This window comes from Pristiophorus japonicus, chromosome 13, assembly GCF_044704955.1.
Source record: "Pristiophorus japonicus isolate sPriJap1 chromosome 13, sPriJap1.hap1, whole genome shotgun sequence".
In the NCBI taxonomy this organism is placed as follows: domain Eukaryota; kingdom Metazoa; phylum Chordata; class Chondrichthyes; family Pristiophoridae; genus Pristiophorus; species Pristiophorus japonicus.
This window is the reverse complement of record NC_091989.1, coordinates 71,125,919-71,145,514: the sequence shown is the minus strand read 5'-3', so window position 1 is coordinate 71,145,514 and position 19,596 is coordinate 71,125,919. Positions and strand designations below refer to the sequence as shown.

Genomic DNA, 19,596 nt, shown 5'->3' with positions numbered 1-19,596 from the left:
CCCCCATTACCGCCCCAAAATCATCAAAGCCGAAAATCCAGTCTGTTGTCTGCCATGAAACTTGGAATCACCAAAACTGTTTGCCAAAAATAGACCAAAACACCAACTCCAGCCATGGGTTTTGTAAGGAAGGCTGATTTCAAAGTTGAGATGTTGATCTGCTTGATATCTATCATCATCATAGGTAGTCCCTCGGAATCGAGGAAAACTTGCTTCCACTCCTGAAGTGAGTTCTTTGGTGGCTGAACAGTTCAATACGAGAGCCACAGACTCTGTCACAGGTGGAACAGACAGTCGTTGAGAGAAGGGGTGGGTGGGACTGGTTTGCCGCACGCTCCTTCAGCTGCCTGCGCTTAACCTCTGCATGCTCTCGGCGTTGAGACTCGAAGTGTTCAGCGCCCTCCCGGATGCACTTTCTCTACTTAGGGCAGTCTTTGGCCAGGGACTCCTAAGTGTCAGTGGTGATGTCGCACTTTATCAGGGAGGCTTTGAGGGTGTCCTTGTGACATTTCCCCTGCCTACCTTTGGCTCATTTGCCGTGAAGGAGCTCCGCATAGAGCATTTGCTTTGGGAGTCTCGTGTCTGGCATGCGAACTCTGTGGCCTACCCAGCAAAGCTGATCAAGTGTAGTCAATGCTTCAATGCTGGGAATGTTAGCCTGGACGAGGACACTGATGTTGATGTGCCTGTCCTCCCAGGTGATTTGCAGGATCTTGTGGAGACATCGTTGGTGATATATCTCCAGTGACTTGAGGTGTCTTCTGCACATGTCCACGCCTCTGAGCCATACAGGAGGTTGGGTATTACTACAGCCCTGTAGACCATGAGCTTGATGGTAGATTTGAGCGGCTGGTCTTCGAACACTCTTTTCCTCAGGCGGCCGAAGGCTGCACTGGCGCACTGGAGACGGTGTTGAATCTCTGCATCAATGTCTGCTCTTGTTGAGAAGAGGCTCCCAAGGTGTGAGAAATGGTTCACGTTGTCCAGGGCCGCGCCGTGGATCTTGATGACTGGGGGGCAGTGCTGTGCGGTGGGGACAGGTTGGTGGAGGACCTTTGATTACGGATGTTTAGCATAAGACCCATGCTTTCATATGCCTCAGTAAATACATCGACTATGTCCTGGGCTTCAGCCTCAGAATGTGCGCAGACGCAGGCATCATCCGCGTACTGTAGCTCGACGACAGAGGTTGGGGTGATCTTGGATCAGGCCTGGGGGCAGCAAAGGTTGAACAGCTTCCCACTAGTTCTGTAGTTTAGTTCTACTCCAGCAGGGAGCTTGTTGACTGAAGTGAAGCATGGTAGCGAGGAAGATTGAGAAGAGGGTTGGAGCGATGACGCAGCCCTGTTTGACTCCGGTCCAGACGTGGATTGGGTCTGTAATGGATCCGTTGGTAAAGATCACAGCCTGCATGTCGTCGTGGAGCAGGCGAAGGATGTTGACAAACTTTTGGGGGCATCCGAAACGGAGGAGGACGCTCCATAGATCCTCGCGGTTGACAGTGTCAAAGGCCTTTGTAGTCAAAGAAGGCCATGTATAAGGGCTGGCGTTGCTCCCTGCATTTTTCCTGCAGCTGTCGCGCTGCAAAGATCATGTCTGTTGTGCCCCGTAGGGGACGAAATCCGCACTGTGACTCCGGGAGGAGCTCCTCGGCCACAGGGAGAAGACAGTTGAGGAAAACTCTAGCAACAACTTTCCCAGTGGCTGATATCAGGGAGATTCCTCTGTAGTTGCCGCAGTCGGACTTGTCCCCATTTTTAAAGATGGTCACAATCACTGCATCTCTGAGATCTCTCGGCATGCTCTCCTCCCTCCAGATGAGAGAGATGAGGTCATGTATCCGTGCCAACAGCACCTCTCCGCCATACTTTAGCACCTCAGCAGGGATTCCATCCGCTCCCGTAGTCTTGTTGTTTTTGAGCTGTTTTATGGCTTTTCCTACCTCGTGCAACATTGGGGTTTCACTGAGGTGGTGGCGGGTCACGTGCTGTGGGATGGAGTCGAGAACACTCGAGTCAAAGGCAGAGTCGCGATTGAGGAGATCTTCGAAGTGCTCCTTCCAGCGGGCCCTGACAGCCTCGGTGTCCTTGATGAGTGTTTCCCCGTTCTTGGCCTGCATTGGGGTGAGGCCTTGGGAGTTTGGACTGTCAGTGGCCTTGACTGCGATGAAGAATCCTCACATATCATGGCTGTCGGCCAGTTGTTATATCTTCTGTGCTTTCTCCATCCACCACCTGTTCTTTAGGTCCTGGGTTTTTTGTTGGACCTCAGCCTTGAGCCGTCTGTAACGTTGCTTTGTTGCTTCCGAGTTGGGTTGTTACTTGAGGCTCAGAAATGCTCTGCGCTTGCAATCTATTAGTTCTTGGATCTCCTGATCATCTTCATCAAAACAGTCCTGGTGTTTTCTGGTTGAATGACCAAGTGTCTCTTCACAGGTACTGGTTATAGAGGCCTGTAGGGCAGACCAAGCGCTGTGGGCATTCAGCATCTCAGGGTCATCAAGGCACGCCAGGTTAGCTGTGAGGCGCTGGCTGTATAGGGCTCTCTTAGCTGGGTCTTTAAGTGCCCCGGCATTGACTTTTTTGTGGCACTGCTTCTGCTGTCCCCTCTGCTTTGGGGCAATGTTAATGTTGATGATGGATCGGATTAGGTGGTGGTCCGTCCAGCAGTTGTCAACTCCTGTCATGTCACGGGTGATGCGCATATCCTTGTGATCTCTGGCTCGGACGATGACATAGTCGAGCAGGTGCCAGTGTTTGGAGCGAGGGTGTTGCCACGATGCTTTGTATTTGTCCCTCTGGCAGAACAGGGTGTTGGTGATGAGAAGTTCATGTTCTAGACATTTTGTCAGGAGTAGGTACCGGTGGAGTTGGCTTTCCCTACCCACTCTCTGCCAATCACACCTCCCCAGAGGGCTGTGTCTTTGTCAACCCTGGCGTTGAAGTCACCTAGGAGGATCAATTTGTCACCCACGGGGACGTGGGACAGTGATGTTTCGAGGTTGGAATAAAAACCCTCTTTGGTCTCATCCGTTGCTTCGAGTGTTGGGGCATACGCACTGATGACTGTGGCGCATTGGTTCCAGGATAGGGTGAGTTGGAGAGTCATGAGGCGTTCGTTAACCCCGCAGGGGGAGTCTTTGAGGCAGTCGACCAGCTCATTTTTGATGGCGAAGCCAACTCCGTGAAGACAGCATTCTTCCACTGGTTTCCCTTTCCAGAAAAAGGTGTAACCTCCACCTTGTTCCTTGAGCTGCCCGACGGGTCTCGCTTAGAGCAGCGATATCGATGTCAAAGCGTCTAAGTTCCCGGGCAACTATGGCGGTGCGGCGTTCCGGCCTGTCGCTGTTAGAGTTGTCCATGAGGGTCCTGACATTCCAGGTCCCGAACTTCATGTTAATGAAATGGAAGATGCCTGTGCATGAGTTCTTTTAACGTGGGATGGCGCTGCACACCGGCAACCACACGGGCTTAGCTGAGCAAGGTCTTGGTCCAGTGGCAAGGGGGTCCAAGACGACTGGAGACCAGGCACTGCTGTATGAGCCTAATTGCCTACGGCGAGATGTTGGCCGCAAGCTCGGTGCCAAATAGCGCCATTGATGGTGGATGGCCCAAGGCTAGGTTGGGGGGCAGGCATTGGGAAGGTCAGTTATCCTCGGGAGTTCCGAGGGATGTTTTAAAAGTTTTTTCCAAAGTTTTCCAAAGTTATTTAAAAGTTTCTCCAGAGGTTTCAAAAGAAAAATTCTCCAAGTTGTTTAAAAGTTTAAAAATGTTCCCAAATTGTTTTAAAAGTTTCTCAAGTTGATTAAAAGTTTAAAAGTAGATTAAAAGTCTAGAATGTAAGTCAGTGTTCACCGCTAACGACCTAGGGCATGGACAGCCCATCGTTGGACCGGGCCGGCTGACTGGCTGGCTGAAGAAACCCGGAGTGCAAAGCTGGGCCGGGCCCTCTGGCCGAAGGGCTTGATATCCACTCGCACGGTTTATGCGATTGTGTTAAATGCTTCATGTTACTACGTTGTTGCTCTGCGATTTATCCCGTATACAACACACTCGAAGCTAAGTCTTAGCACACAGTTATCACGTTAGATTACCAGTGTTGTGTATAAATGGCTGTTCCTCACAGCTGCTTCGAGTTGGGTTTCCTTACAGATCAGCCATCATCGCTGGATGACAGAACAGGCTCGAAGGGCTGAATGGCCTACTCCTGTTCCTATGTCAAAATGTTGCCTTTGACAATCCACCGCCAGAGCTCTTCAGCTGAGACCGAGTTGGCTGGTACAACATCAACAACAACAACTTGCATTTATATAGCGCCTTTAAAGTAGTAAAATGCCCCAAGGCACTCCACAGGAGCGTTATCAGACAAAACTGGCACCGAGCCAAGGGAGTAGACATTAGGACAGGTGACCACAGGCATAGTCAGAGGTAGGTTGGAAAGAGCATCTTAAAGAAAGAGCGAGAGGTGGAGAGATAGATACATTTCGGGAGGAATTCCATGGCCCAGGAACCAGACAGCTGAAGGCACGGCCACCAAGGGTGGGGGGGAAGGAAGTGGGGGGCGCACAAGGGGACAGAGTTGGATGAACTCTGAGATCTCAGAGGGCCGTAGGGCTGGAGGAGGTTATAGAGACAGGGAGGGGATATTATTTGATATTGTGAGAAACACTAGGAGAGATCTGCTAATGGGATAATACGGCTAAGATTTCAGTCAATATATTAATTCTTAGGGGCCGAAATTGTCCCCCATCTGTGAAGATTTTCGCCGCCCCCAATCCATGGGGCGGAGAATTGAGCGTTTTTTTAATTCTGATTCCGGGGCGGTATTGAGGGGCGGAAATGCCCTTGCAGTGGGGCGGTCGTTGCTCAGACTCATCAGCGTGTCTCTGATGACATCAGCGCTGACGCGTCACAATGTCCCTCCCCTTCAATTACACGGGAGGGCCGCTGCGAACTCTGCATTTAGTTTAGTTTGGCCCAGTGGGTCACCAGGAGGGAGGGTTCTCGGCCCGGCCGAACCCGTGGGTGCCATCATCGGGCCGACATTGGAGTCGGCCGACAATTGAAATAAAATGGCGGCCACGGCAATGCGCTCTCCCCTTTGAGGGCGGACGCGTAGCCCAGCCACAAGACGCTTCCCGCCGGGGGAGGGGGGGGGGGAGGGGAAGAAGTCGGGGGCACCGAGCGCCACTGGGAAAAAGTGGAGGGCAATTTATGAATTGTCAGCGACTCTGCAGTGAGGCATTACTGACAGAGGCGGCCACTGTTCTTACAGAAAGGGGCAATTTCAACCCCTTCTTTTATCCTTAAATTCAGTGGTAAGACTGAAATTGCGGTCGGAGGCTTCCCGCAGGCAATTGCCTCCGACCTGAAACATTTCTAAGAAAGTACCTGGTGGGTCCCGGAGGAGCGTGGGATTGCGGTGGGGAGCGCTCTCCCGTCCTCCAGGTTCCCACGCAGAAGGTGCAGTCACGTGTGGCTGCTCAACCAATCGGGCACAGTATTCCACAGCTTTCTCATTAATAGCAATGGGAGCAACGTATCTACCAGTTCTCATTGCTATTAATGGGGAAAAAAAAAACAAACACACTAAACACATATAATAAAAAAATAAAAAACACAGCTCATATAATTAAAATTAAAGTTAATAAATATCTGAAGTTTTTTTCCGAGTTTTTAAAAAGTTTTATAAATTATGGTTAAAAATAAATGTAATGTAATAGGCAGGGTTTTAAAAATGTGTTTTTAAATTAATTTAATGTTTTTGTATGTTTTAAAACTCTTACGCCTGTAACAGTAGGCTATGTGCCTGCATTTATCAGGCGCAAGAGTTTTGAGGACATTTGCCAGGCAAGATATGGGTAAGTCCCGCAATCTTGCCCGTGCAAATGTCCTTGCTCCCGAGATGTGGAGGATCTGTCCCACTCCAGCCTGACAGATTGGAAAAGCTGGTTTTTAGCACATGCGCATTCTGCTCTGAAAACCGGCTTTTGCGATGCCTTCCCAGGTCCGTACACACTCCGTATGGACCCAGGGTGGCCGGGATTTCCGGGCCATTGTGATATTCATGGAATTACATATCACATTTTGGTTTTAAAAAACAAATCTTATCTCCAATATTTTAAAGTACGTCTTCAAATGATTTGCAACTATAATTTATGTATTTCAAAATACATCACTGGGTGTAGTAAATGACTAACATAATAAGGCATAACATCATTAAACCTCCGACTTTCTTGCCTCTTTAGAAAGACTGTAAAAGTGATCTTGACGTGACTAGTCTGCAGCTTTTAAAAACATCACAAGATTAGCTCATGGGTTTTTTAGCAATTCTTGTTGCTTGTGGGTTTCACAGAGGTTTGAGGGTCAAAAAACGAACTGATCCTGTATTCATTTAATCGCAGATTGATCAACCATTCTAAAAAGCTGATGGATAAAGAAGAGAAACTCTGCATTAAAATTCTTCAAACACTGAGAGAAATGCTCAACAGGAAAGACAATTTTGGGGAAAAGGTGAGTTCACATTGTCTTCTTTATCCGGAAGACCTGTGAATGTAGTAGTCTGCTCATACGCCACTAGTGGGCAGTGTTGGTCACGGATCTGTTGGTTGCAAGTGTACTTGAAGCTGTCGGTGAATGTTTTGCCAAGACACAATGTAGGGCAGCCCAACTTCACATTGAGAGAACCGGTTCTGTCGTATTGTTCAATGAGCCAAAAATTCGTTCCGTTTGTGTTCGCAATGTCAGCGCTCTGTGCGTGCCATTCTTGGCCTCTGCCTGTTGACTGGGGGCTTCTTTCTGATAAGCAATAGCCCTCACTTGTGCCAAAAGCACCCCCAGAAGGGCAGGGGGGACAGAGAATTAAATAAACAAGCTGAAGACGAGCAACAACAGGAGCACCTCTTAGCACCCCTCAATTCCTTTCCCGCACCCCCGGCCCACCTTAGTCCAAGGAACCAGGTTAAAATGATTGCTTTGAGCCTTAAAGGTGCACTGTTCCAATGTAAGCACTAGCATTTATAAAGAACCTCTAACACAGAAAGATGTCCCAGGATACATTCAGAGGAAAAAAAATAAAACCGGAATGGACCGGTGGGAGTGTTAGGAGGGGGGAGACGAGAAATATGGTCTCAAGGATGGGTTTTGAAGGTTGTCGGTTTTGGGTAGGGGTTTTTAGAGAGTAGGGCCAAGATCGCTGAAGGAGCTGCCATCTATGGTGAGGTCACAGGAGGAAGCAGAGTGCTCAGGGAGCCAGAGAGGATCGCAGACTACGTACATAGGATGGAGATGGATGCGTCGGCAGGATAGGCATGAGCCAGGGTGGAGGTAAAGGGATTCAATATATTGGGGGCTGGGAGCAGTGTGGGCCAGTGAGGGTGTGCAGGACTGGATGGGGCCGGCTGAATTTAGAGTTTGGGGTCGGAGGCAGGCAAGATGGCCATTGGACAGTCCAGTCAAGAGATGACAAAAGCGCGGATATGGGATTTGGCGCTGGTTGGGGTGAGGTGTGGAGGTGGAAGCAGCTAGATCTGTTGCTGGATAGCGTGTAGGATTTGAAGCTCGGCTCCGGGTTGAACTGTGTGTTGAAGGTTCACTCAGCCTGAGAAAATAGGAATGGCGGGGAGTTTATAGCGGGGGGGGTCAGAACACAATCAATTTGGCCTTTTGCTGGAGGAAATTCTGAGTCATGTGTGACCTTCTGATAGCACAAAGGTGCTTGATGGAAGTGGGGGAGAGGTAGAACTGGGTGGCATCAGCACACACTGAACTGTCACCAAAGGAGGTAGCATGTATTGGGGAGGGGGGGTGCAGCAAGGAAGCACTCTTAAGGAACTCTGGAGATGACTTTGCGAGTGAAGCCACTGCTGGAAATGTGCTGGCAGCATTGGAACAGGTAGCGGTGGAACTATACAAGGGTACAATGGGTGAGGGGTGGCGAGGTAGGCTGGGATGGAATGGTTAAGGATGGTTAACGCTCTGTAGTCACTGACTTTAGCCAGGCGGTCTTGGGCAGAGCAGAAGCCGGACTGAAGCAACTTGAGGAGGGAATCTTGTGGGAGGTGGGTGTTATGTCTTTAGATGCTCTGATAATGACTCCTCGAGGCAATGTGTTGTACTTGAACTGTAGTGACCTTAGTCCTTTATTGATAACTCAGAGTGAGGTTCACGCCTGGTGGCCTGCCTTTTATACTGGGCCTGGCACACCTGTACAGCTAACCTGCAAGTCTCCCACTGAGGTGCCCCCTGGTGGCACACCTTGTAATAGTACAAGCAGTAACCATGTAGGATACATGACTGTGGGCATGGGGGATGTGAGGTGACAACATGTTCAAGGACATTACAGGACCTCACGGACCCATGAATGGGTACAGGGGGAGAGCTTAGATTGCGCAAACCTGTGGTAAAGGGCTGGGCTCAACGAGGAAGATTGTTTGCATGTAGGCTGATACAAGGAGGAAACAGGCCAGCAGTTATAGGAGAAAGCTAAGCCCAGTTCTGGAACCACTGAAGGAGCACTGGGCGATCCAGGAGAGGAGCAGGAGAATCCCAGGAAACCAGGGGCAGGAGTCAGTGGAGGAATGAAGTGCAGCCCAGGAAACCCGGGAAGGTGCAGAGCCCAACCCAGGAGCTGTCCAATTAAAATGGACATTGTCTTAGCAAAATATATCTTATGAAAAAGTAATCGAAAACTGTTGTTGCTGGCGGTTTGGTTTTCTTAAACTTCCTGCTAACCTCTTCAACAAAGAACCCAATGTTGATAAACTAACTGGTCTATAATTCTCCATCTATATTAGATTCACTTCACTGCTGTTGCACTCCTCAGGTACAGCTCTGTGTTTATGGACATCTTCGAATAAGCAGTACCAATTGGTTTAATCATTTCCTTGCGGATCTAAGGGTCCCATCTGCTCCGGGAGATTCCACATGATGTCATGTGCACAGTTGCCGATGCCTGAGTTTATTCAGAACTAATGATTTACGTGTGGTTCAGACTCGAGAGCCACATTAACTGGCTGTGAACCTTGCCCGCAGTTAGCTTCATGTGAAGAATCCATTCCACACATCAGCATTGTCTGCTTTTCACTCTGTGATATTGCTATCTAACTAAGGTCCTGAGGGATATCTGTACCCCAGAAACGTATTTCACACAGCACCTCTTTCATCCATACATCAGGTTCTGTGAAAAGATTAGTGTGCACCAGGAAACAGACAGCGATTGTTCAATGTTCTATAAGAAACAAAGAGTTGGAAAGCAGAGTTGTGCCCAGGCTGGATATACGTAGAATTATCTTGTATTATTGTGCCCGGTGCATTGATTGTAGAATTGTTGCATGGTTTGAGAATGAATTATGTACTCATTTCATGTTGCATAGAATTACATCACATTTTACAGCATGAAACAGACCATTCGGCCTAACTGGATCGTGCCAGTGTTTATGTTCCACACTCGCCTCCTCCCACCTGACTTCATCTCACCCCACCAACTTATCCTTCTAATCCTTTCTCCCTCATGTGTTTATCTAGCTTCCCCTTAAATGCATCTATGCTATTTGCCTCAATCACTCCCTGTGGCAGTGAGTTCCACATTCTCACCACTCGCTGGGAAAGAAGTTTCTCCTGAATTCCCCATTGGATTTATTGGTGACTGTTGTATATTGATGGCCCTTAGTTCTGGTCTCCCCCATAAATGGAAACATCTTCTCGGCGTCAACCCGATCGAACCCCTTCATAGTTTTAAAAACCTCTATCGGGTCACCCCTCTTTCCTTTATAGAAAAGAGCCCTAACCAGTTCAGTCTTTGCTGATAGTTAGAACCTCTGCAATTTGCTATCATCCTTGTAAATCTATTTTGCACTTCCTAACTACACGTTGCAAAATTCTGGCATCGACCAATATTCTTAGAATAGGTGGACAGTGTTCTGTGACAAAATACCACAGTAGTTAGGTAACAAGCCAGACCCCTCTCAGTGATTTATAGATTCACAAGTAATTCATGCTGGTCCATTAGACAGCACTATGTATGTAACCTCTGTGACTGCAGTGTGCAACTGCTGAGAGTATTTAACTAGTTGAATTAGTTGAGACTATACTAGTTAGTTGCGACTATACTAGTGATGAGACACCGCTCTTTCTGCATCTTCTGGCCAACAGTGCAAGATTACTTTAAAGGAATATCCAGCAACGGTTCACAAAACTCACTTAATATTTTATTTTTAAACCCACACACATCAGTCATGCGTGACAGGATAATTGTGGCTGTCATGCTGTTTCTGTGCTGCCGGGGTTGTTTGGATTGGATGGGGACAGAGTTCCTGACAGTTGCCGGAGGAGTACTAAATGTAGCGTGCGGTACGTGTTACACTGGCCCCACACAAAACGCTTACCCTCAGCAAGAAACTCTAGCACATTTCATGTTTTTTTTTAATTCATTCTCAGGATATGGGCATCACTGGCAAGGCCAGCATTTATTGCCCATCCCTAGTTTCCCGGATATGACTGCATGGCTTTTCCAGGCCACTTCACAGGGCAGTTAAGAGTCAATCACGTTGGTGTGGGATTGAAGTCACATGTAGGCCAGACATATGTTTTCTATAAAACCCAACTGGTGGAAGCCGATTTAGAAGTACCTTTCAAAAGGGAATTGGATTAAAAACTTCATAGAATCATAGAAATTTACAGCACAGAAGGAGGCCATTTCGGCCCATCGTGTCCGCGCCAGCCAAGAAAGAACTATTCAGCCTAATCTCACTTTCCAGCTCTTGGTCCATTGCTCTGCAGGTTATGGCACTTCAAGTGCATATCCAAGTACTTTTTAAATGTGGTGAGGATTTCTGCGCCTACCACCCTTTCAGGCAGTGAGTTCCAGACCCCCACAACCTTGTAAAGGAAGTATTTACAGGCCAATGGGGAAAGAGCTGGGGAGTGGGACGAATTGGATCAGTCTTTCAAAGAGTCGGCACAGACATGATGGGTGGAGAGACTTCCTTCTGTGCTGTGTCATTCTGTGATTCAATGGCTCTATGCTGTTTGTGGGACCTCGCTGTGCACAAATTAGCAGTCTTACTCCCTACGTAAAAGATCCCACGGCACTCTTTTTGAAGCAGAGCAGGGGAGTTCTCCCCAGTGTCCTGGCCAATATTTGTACCTCAACCAACATCACATAAATAAAATTTTTCTGGTCATTGTACATTGCTGTTTGTGGGAGCTTGCTGTGCACAATTTGGCTGCCGTGTTTCCTACATTACAACAGTGACTGCACTCCAAAAGTACTTCATTGGCTGTGAAGCGCTTTACGACATCCCGAGATCGTGGAAAGGTGCTATATAAATGCAAGTCTTTCTTTTCTTTCTATTACAGTAAGGTAATAAACATTCCAGCAATTTGTAACGAGTTTCATTTTACATGGGTACTTCCATTTGTATATTTTGTCGTAGCGATCGTTACATATTAAGCCATACAGCAGATCGTCGGGTGTAGTGGACAAACGGTGCTGCATTTATCAGTCAGTTATAAATGTATCGCACACAAAATTGTAACCCATAAATCGGCACTTTGTGTACTGTTAGCGTGGATAATGAATTGGTGACGGAGATCGGCAGATTGAGGAAAAATATATACAGATCAATTTGAATTAAGAATGGAATGCATCAAATGACAGAAAATCAAGACTGACTTGGTACCAGTGACGGCATTATCTATTATCAAGATGACCAAAATGAAGAAATGAGATTGATGGAAAATACAGAAGCAAAATGTCTCAGCAAATATTCAACCTATTTCTGAGAATAAGGGGTCGGCCATTTAGGACCCAGATGAATAGAAACTTTTTCACTCAAAGGGTGGTGAATCTCTACCCCAGAGGGCTGTGGAGGCTCAGTCGAATATATTCAAGTCAGAGATCGATAGATTTTTGGATTTTAAGGGAATCAACGGATATGGGGATAGTGCAGGAAAGTGGAGTTGAGGTCGAAGATCAGCCATGATCTCATTGAATGTCGGAGCAGGCTCGAGGGGCCGAATGGCCAACTCCTGCTCCTAATTCTTATGTTCTATTTGGATGTGCACTTAAAGAGCTGTAATCTACAGCTGGGAACACAGACTAAACGGTGGCACAATTGAAGAACAGTGGAGGACTTTTAAGGAGCTCTTTCATAGTGCTCAACAAAAATATATTCCAGTGAAAAAGAAGGGCGGTAAGAGAAGGGATAACCAGCCATGGATAACCAAGGAAATAAAGGAGAGTATCAAATTAAAAACCAATGCGTATAAGGTGGCCAAGGTTAGTGGGAAACTAGAAGATTGGGAAAATGTTAAATGACAGCAAAGAATGACTAAGAAAGCAATAAAGAAAGGAAAGATAGATTACTAAAGTAAACTTGCACAAAACATAAAAACAGATAGTAAAAGCTTTTACTAATACATAAAATGGAAAAGAGTGACTAAAGTAAATGTTGGTCCCTTAGAAGATGAGAAGGACGATTTAATAATGGGAAATGTGGAAATGGCTGAGACCTTAAACTATTATTTTGCTTCAGTCTTCACAGTAGAAGACACAAAAACCATGCCAAAAATTGCTGGTCATGGGAATGTGGGAAGGGAGGACCTTGAGACAATCACTATCACTAGTGGGGTAGTGCTGGACAGGCTAATGGAACTCAAGGTAGACAAGTCCCTTGGTCCTGATGAAATGCATCCCAGGGTATTAAAAGAGATGGCGGAAGTTATAGCAGATGCATTCGTTATAATCTACCAAAATTCTCTGGACTCTGGGGAGGTACCATCGGATTGGAAAGCAGCTAATGTAACGCCTCTGTTTAAAAAAGGGGGCAGACAAAAGGCAGGTAAGTATAGGCCGGTTAGTTTAACATCTGTAGTGGGGAAAATGCTTGAAGCTATCATTAAGGAACAAATAGCGGGACATCTAGATAGGAATAGTGCAATCAAGCAGACGCAACATGGATTCATGAAGGGGAAATCATGTTTAACTAATTTACTGGAATTCTTTGAGGATATAATGAGCATGGTGGATAGAGGTGTACCGATGGATGTGGTGCATTTAGATTTCCAAAAGGCATTCGATAAGGTGCCATATAAAAGGTTACTGCAGAAGATAAAGGTACGCGGAGTCAGAGGAAATGTATTAACATGGATAGAGAATTGGCTGGCGAACAGAAAGCAGAGAGTCGGGATAAATGGGTCCTTTTCGGGTTGGAAATCGGTGGTTAGTGGTGTGCCACAGGGATCGGTGCTGGGACCACAACTGTTTACAATATACATAGATGACCTGTGAGAGGGGACAGAGTGTAGTGTAACAAAATTTGCAGATGACACAAAGATTAGTGGGAAAGCGGGTTGTGTAGAGGACAGAGAGAGAGGCTGCAAAGAGATTTAGATAGGTTAAGCGAATGGGCTAAGGTTTGGCAGATGGAATACAATGTCGGAAAATGTGAGGTCATCCACCTTGGGGGAAAAAAAATCAGTAAAAGGGAATATTATTTGAATGGGGAGAAATTGCAACATGCTGCGGTGCAGAGGGACCTGGGGGTCCTTGTGCATGAATCCCAAAGGGTTAGTTTGCAGGTGCAGCAGGTAATCAGGAAGGCGAATGGAATGTTGGCCTTCATTGCGAGAGGGATGGAGTACAAAAGCAGGGAGGTCCTGCTGCAACTGTATAGTGTATTGGTGAGGCCGCACCTGGAGTACTGCATGCAGTTTTGGTCACCTTACTTAAGGAAGGATATACTAGCCTTGGAGGGGGTACAGAGACGATTCACTCGGCTGATTCCGGAGTTGAAGGGGTTACCTTATGATGATAGATTGAGTAGACTGGGTCTTTACTCATTGGAGTTCAGAAGGATGAGGGGTGATCTTATAGAAACATTTAAAATAATGAAAGGGATAGACAAGATAGAGACAGAGAGGTTGTTTCCACTGGTCGGGGAGACTAGAACTAGGGGGCACAGCCTCAAAATATGGGGGAGCCAATTGAAAACCGAGTTGAGAAGGAATTTCTTCTCCCAGAGGGTTGTGAATCTGTGGAATTCTCTGCCCAAGGAAGCAGTTGAGGCTAGCTCATTGAATCTATTCAAATCACAGATAGATAGATTTTTAACCAATAAGGGAATTAAGGGTTATGGGGAGCGGGCGGGTAAGTGGAGCTGAGTCCACGTCCAGATCAGCCATGATCTTGTTGAATGGCGGAGCAGGCTCGAGGCGCTAGATGGCCTACTCCTGTTCCTAATTCTTATGTTCTTATGTACGGACCTAGTGCTGGAAGTTGGGATTAGGCTGGGTAGCTCTTTTTCGACCGGCACGCGCACGATGGACCGAATGGCCTGCTTCTGTGTCATAATTTTTCTGTGATTCTATGATTATTTCTGGTGCCAGCTTGCTATCAAGTGAACTTGCTCAATTATCGGCCCTTTTGCTTATTTTCCATTCTGAAAGTCAGCTTTGATTGCCTAGTTGTCGAGTAGTGCTGCAAGAGACCAGCCTGGGGTTTGATTTCCCTGTGATGGGGAGCAGTAATCTCCTCAGGAATCCTCTATCTAGCTCATCCACTCGCCAGTGTCGTTACTCAGTCTGTCTCTGGACTGTTGGTGAGTTACTGCCTTTGTTTTACATAGGGCCGGAAATTGCCCCATGCCTTAAGGCCTGGACTAGTTTCGATCACCTGGATGGGTCGGAGAGGAATTTTCCCAGATTTTTTTCTCCCTAAATTGGCCTGGGTTTTTATCTGGTTTTTGCCTCTCCCAGGAGATCACATGGCTCCGGTTGGGGTGGAGTGTAGAATGTTTCAGTATAAGGGATGTCGCAGTTGTGTGAGGCGCACTGGTTGGGCTGGGTGCTCTTTGCCTTTCCGTCATTGTTCATAGGTTTATATGTAACCTTCAGGGCTGCTGACCGAGGGCCGTGCGGCTCTTTGTCGGCTGGCGCGGACACGATGGGCCGGAATGGCCTCCTTCTACGCTGTAAATTTCTATGTTACCTCCGGAAATTGGTGGCCACACTGCAGAGTGCAATGGCTGCCGACTTTTCCTGTAATGGCCGACTGTCAGGTCGGGCCGACAATTATGCCCCCGGGCCCGGCCAAAACCCTCCCTGGTGAACCAGTGGACCAAACTTTAAAGATCGCGCAGGCTGTCCGTTTAAAGTGAAGGGGAGAGCCGTGGTGATGCGGTGCCGTGATGACATCATCAGCACTACACTGATGAGTGACAGCGGCGACACTCCGCCCACCCCTCCCAACTCCCACCCCTCTGGAGTGCTCACTACCACATATCCGCCCCCAATATGACCGACTTCCGGTCCGCCGAAAACAAAAGCCAAAGAGCAGAATTTTGCTCGAGGCCACTGTATCCACCACAGCAGTGAAAGCACTAGAAACATGCGCCCCGTTTCCAGTGGTGGGCAATTTTCGGCCCCATAGCTTTTTGAGTCCCCAGTCGGGGATAAAGCTGGCAGGGCCCTGTGCATAACGCTGTCTGGCACTGATTTAGTGAACACCATTTACTGGAAACATGTTGATGAACTACAAATTCTGGAGATGTTGAGGAGTTAATGGCCGCTTTTAACGGATGTTTAGTAACACAAAAACTTTCTTGTTTAAAGGTTCCGATTAACAGCCCGGCCATTGTTCCCGATAGGTTTACGACCAAGGCGCTGTGTGGATAATCGGAACGTTTTGGTTTAGTTGTAACCACTTGGGTTTTGTTTTCATGTTGCTATCAGTTCTCCTGAGCCCTCGTGAGTCAGCAGCTGAGTGCTTTTCAGGGCAGTCCTTCTCCGAGTTTCTGTACTGCCAAAAGCACAGCCGCATGTGACTGTACATGTGAACACTGTGTGCAGCTCAGGGATATGCAGCGTGATTGGAGGAGATTCCAGCTGCCAGGAAAGTGGGGTGACTCAGAGTGCAAACTCCTCAGCCAGCGACAGCATGTAAATCTGTAACGCCCGCAGTCTGGTGTGGTGTGCTGCACTGGTAGCACATCACATGTCGTGCAATGCTCTGGGCTATGAAGTGGAACATAATTGATCATTGCATGAGCTCTCATTTATAAAGAAAGAAAGCCTTGTATTTCTCTCGCACCTTTCACCACCTCAGCACATCCCGATGTGCTTTACAGTCGGCGTCGTATGGTCGCTGTTCTAATGTCGGAAACGCGGCACCCAATTTGTGCAGAGCAAGATCCCACAAACAGCAAAGCGATAATGACCAGATCATTTTTATTTTCATGATGTTGGTTGAGGGATAAATATTGACCAGGACACTGGAGATAACTGCCCTGCCCCTCTTGGGCCATGGGATCTTGTACGTCAGTCGGAGAGAGCAGACGGGGCCGTGGTTTAATGTCTCTGAAAGATGGCACCTCTTGTGGGATTCGAACCTTCCACCTTGCTCAGAGGCAGGAGTGCTACCTCTTGGCCAAAGGCTGGCTCCATTCACTGGTAAACCAATGGGGCACAACGGAATTTCACCCTCAAGTGTTTTAGCAAAGTGATGCCTTTCAATGGAAGTGCAATTATGATGGAATACTGACCTGCATAATTATTCTGCTCAACTGGATATTGGTGAACTTCCTGCATGGTCAGGAGGGTGACGGGTGGCAGACTGCATCAGGACTTCTCACAACTTCCTGAATCAATTTAAGGTCTAACTATTCCCATGAACATTGTATATTCTGTTTGTAATGACCTCAAGATTCTGGTTATTGAAAACTCACTCAAGTGCAACCTGATCATTTATTCCAGCCCAAGAGTGCCAGCGTGACAAAGTTTACAGGTGACCAAGCACACATGCCACATGTGTACAGCCCGATGACCTCCGACTGCAGTGCCCTCTGGTGTCTGGTGACCCCCAAGCAATGATGCATAGCACTGTTCAACCAGCAATCCTGGATTTTGCACATTTATAAGGCTGGTACGAAATACATTCTGCACTTAAACTACACATCACTGTTTGGATTCTCCATCTTGATTTATTTCACCAATATCCAGTTGAGCAAAGAATAATTATGCAGGTCATTATTCCATCATAATTGCACTTCAATTGAAAGGCATCACCTTGCTAAAACACTTGGGGGTGAAATTCCGTTGTGCCCCATTTGGGGGCGGGACATTCTGCAGCAGGCACGGAAGCCCCACCCTGCTCTCAAAATTGGAGTTACTGCCCCGAAAGGTTGTGGAACGCAAAATAACCTGCCCCACTTCCTTTCTGGGGCGGACGAATGGAGAGCAGGGCAGGGAGCGGGGCAGAGAGCCGGGCGGGTGGAGAGCAGGGCAGGGAGCGGGGCCGGCGGTGAGAAGGGAGCGGGGCAGAGAGCCAGGCGGGTGGGGAACAGGGCAGGGAGCCGGGCGGTGAGCAGGGAGCAGGGCGGATGGGTGGGGAGCGGGGTGGGGAGTGGAGCGCAGCACTTTGCATTGGGCCGTGTAGGAGGGACTCTCCCCATCATTAAAGGGGAGGGCCCAAGCTGCAAACTCTGCAGGGATCAAACTGGCCTCCCTGGATCACCAGGCCGCGGGGTTGCCGTGCCAACAGCCCGGCACTCGAGCAGAGTGGAGGGTTTCCCAATCGCCGCACGGACCCCGCAATCGAGGCACGAAAGAAAAACGGCAATTATTTTTTCACATGGCTGCCACCTTCCCTTTAAGTACCGCCCCGCCAGTGGCCTGCAGCCCAGTTCACGACCCCCGAAGCTGTCGCTGGCATTGCCCGCGGAATTTAGCGGGAGTCGTTAGCGGCTCCGCGCCCAGGCGAGAAGTCATTTGCGCCGCGTTACCACCCCCTGGGGGCACTAATGGGAGGCGCAAACCACCTGCATTTCTAGGCCTTGTTTTCCAATTATTCTGGATGTTCACACAATCTGAAATATCCTTATCCTGGGATGTAGATATCACATGTGACTTTAACCCAGTTCTGTACTCGAGTGTCAGCAGTGGCACGGTGGGTGGCACTCTCACTTCTGAGTCACAAGGCTCTGGGTTCACGTCACACTCCAGGGACGTGAGCACAAAATCCAGTGGAGTACTGAGAGAGTGCAGAGCTGCCATCTAATGGGTAAGATGTTCTGTCCTCTCAGGTGTATGTGAAAGACCCCAGGGCACTATTTGAAGAAGAGCAGAGGTGTCCTGATCACCATGTATCCCCCAACCATCATCATCATCATCATAGGCAGTCCCGCGGAATCGAGGCAGACTTGCTTCCACTCTAAAAATGAGTCCTTAGGTGGCTGAACAGTCTAATACGAGAACCATAGTCTTTGTCACAGGTGGGACAGACAGTCATTGAGGGTAAGGGAGGGTGGGACTGGTTTGCCACACGCTCTTTCCGCTGCCTGCGCTTGATTTCTGCATGCTCTCGGCGATGAGACTCGAGGTGCTCAGCGCCCTCCCGGATGCACTTCCTCCACTTAGGGCGATCTTTGGCCAGGGATTCCCAGGTATCGGTGGGGATGTTGCACTTTTTCAGGGAGGCTTTGAGGGTGTCCTTGAAACGGTTCCTCTGTCCACCTTTGGCTCATTTGCCGTGAAGGAGTTCCGAGTAGAGCGCTTGCTTTGGGAGTCTCGTGTCTGGCATGCGAACATTGTGGCCTGCCCAGCGGAGCTGATCAAGTGTGGTCAGTGCTTCAATGCTGGGGATGTTGGCCTGGTCGAGGACACTAATGTTGGTGTGTCTGTCCTCCCAGGGGATTTGTAGGATCTTGCGGAGACATTATTGGTAGTATTTCTCCAGCGACTTGGTGTCTACTGTACATGGTCTCTGAGCCATACAGGAGGGCGGGTATTACTACAGCCCTGTAGACTGAAGAAGTGCAGAGCTGACCTGATCACCATGTATCCCCCACCCAACACCACTAAAACTGGTCATATATCTCATTGCTGTTGCTGAAACCTTGCTGTACCCAAACTGCTGGCTGTATTTCCTGCATATTAACAGTGACTGCACCTCGAAACCAGACGGGGCGTTGGGACGTCCTGAATAGCGCTATATAAAAGTAAGTCCGTTCGTTCTTCTGTGCTTGTGCCTCAACATTATTTTCAATGAGGGAGATTTTTGCTGTCAGTTGCTCTCCTTATTGCAGTTGTTCCCTATATTTGACAGCGCGGTCCACCTAGAATATTGTGATGTATCTATGGTGACAATTTGGCCAACACAACGCTGCTTTCCCTCCCACACACATTGGCCAACACAGAAAGGCAAAACCCCAGTCCTGCTGCTCCTGAAGCACGATCCCTCCCAGGAGGGTCAGAGCTGTAAGTAATGGGTTTATTACTTATTGCTAACTAACTGCAATTCCCTTCCCTCAGTAAAGCCTTTCTGGCAGTGGAACGGCAACATTAGGCTTGAAAATTTGCATAATAATACCTGATCATCGGTTTCAGTTATGTAAGACACAGATGTTTAGGGCAGCAAGACACAGGCACTGACTGTTATCGTGCTCCACATCCCCACGTGATTTTATTGGTTAAAGTGCAGTTGAGAATTTCTGTCAGTGATTTCTCTTCAGTGAACATCACCGGACAGCTGGTTCACATCACCGTGGCACCAAACAAGAGAAACACATGCCAACTATCGGTTATTTTAATCTCTCACTTG

At 48.1% G+C, this 19,596-nt stretch overlaps 1 protein-coding gene across 3 annotated transcripts in view; it reads left to right on the top strand.

The window, feature by feature from the left end:
• itpr2 (inositol 1,4,5-trisphosphate receptor, type 2) overlaps positions 1-19,596 on the top strand; it is a 404,634-nt gene that overhangs the window by 268,750 nt on the left and 116,288 nt on the right. For all 3 annotated transcript variants that reach the window (XM_070897635.1, XM_070897634.1, XM_070897633.1), the window contains one exon: positions 6,404-6,512. In XM_070897635.1, coding sequence (XP_070753736.1) covers positions 6,404-6,512 — 109 coding nt within the window. The remainder of the gene's footprint in view (positions 1-6,403; positions 6,513-19,596) is intronic.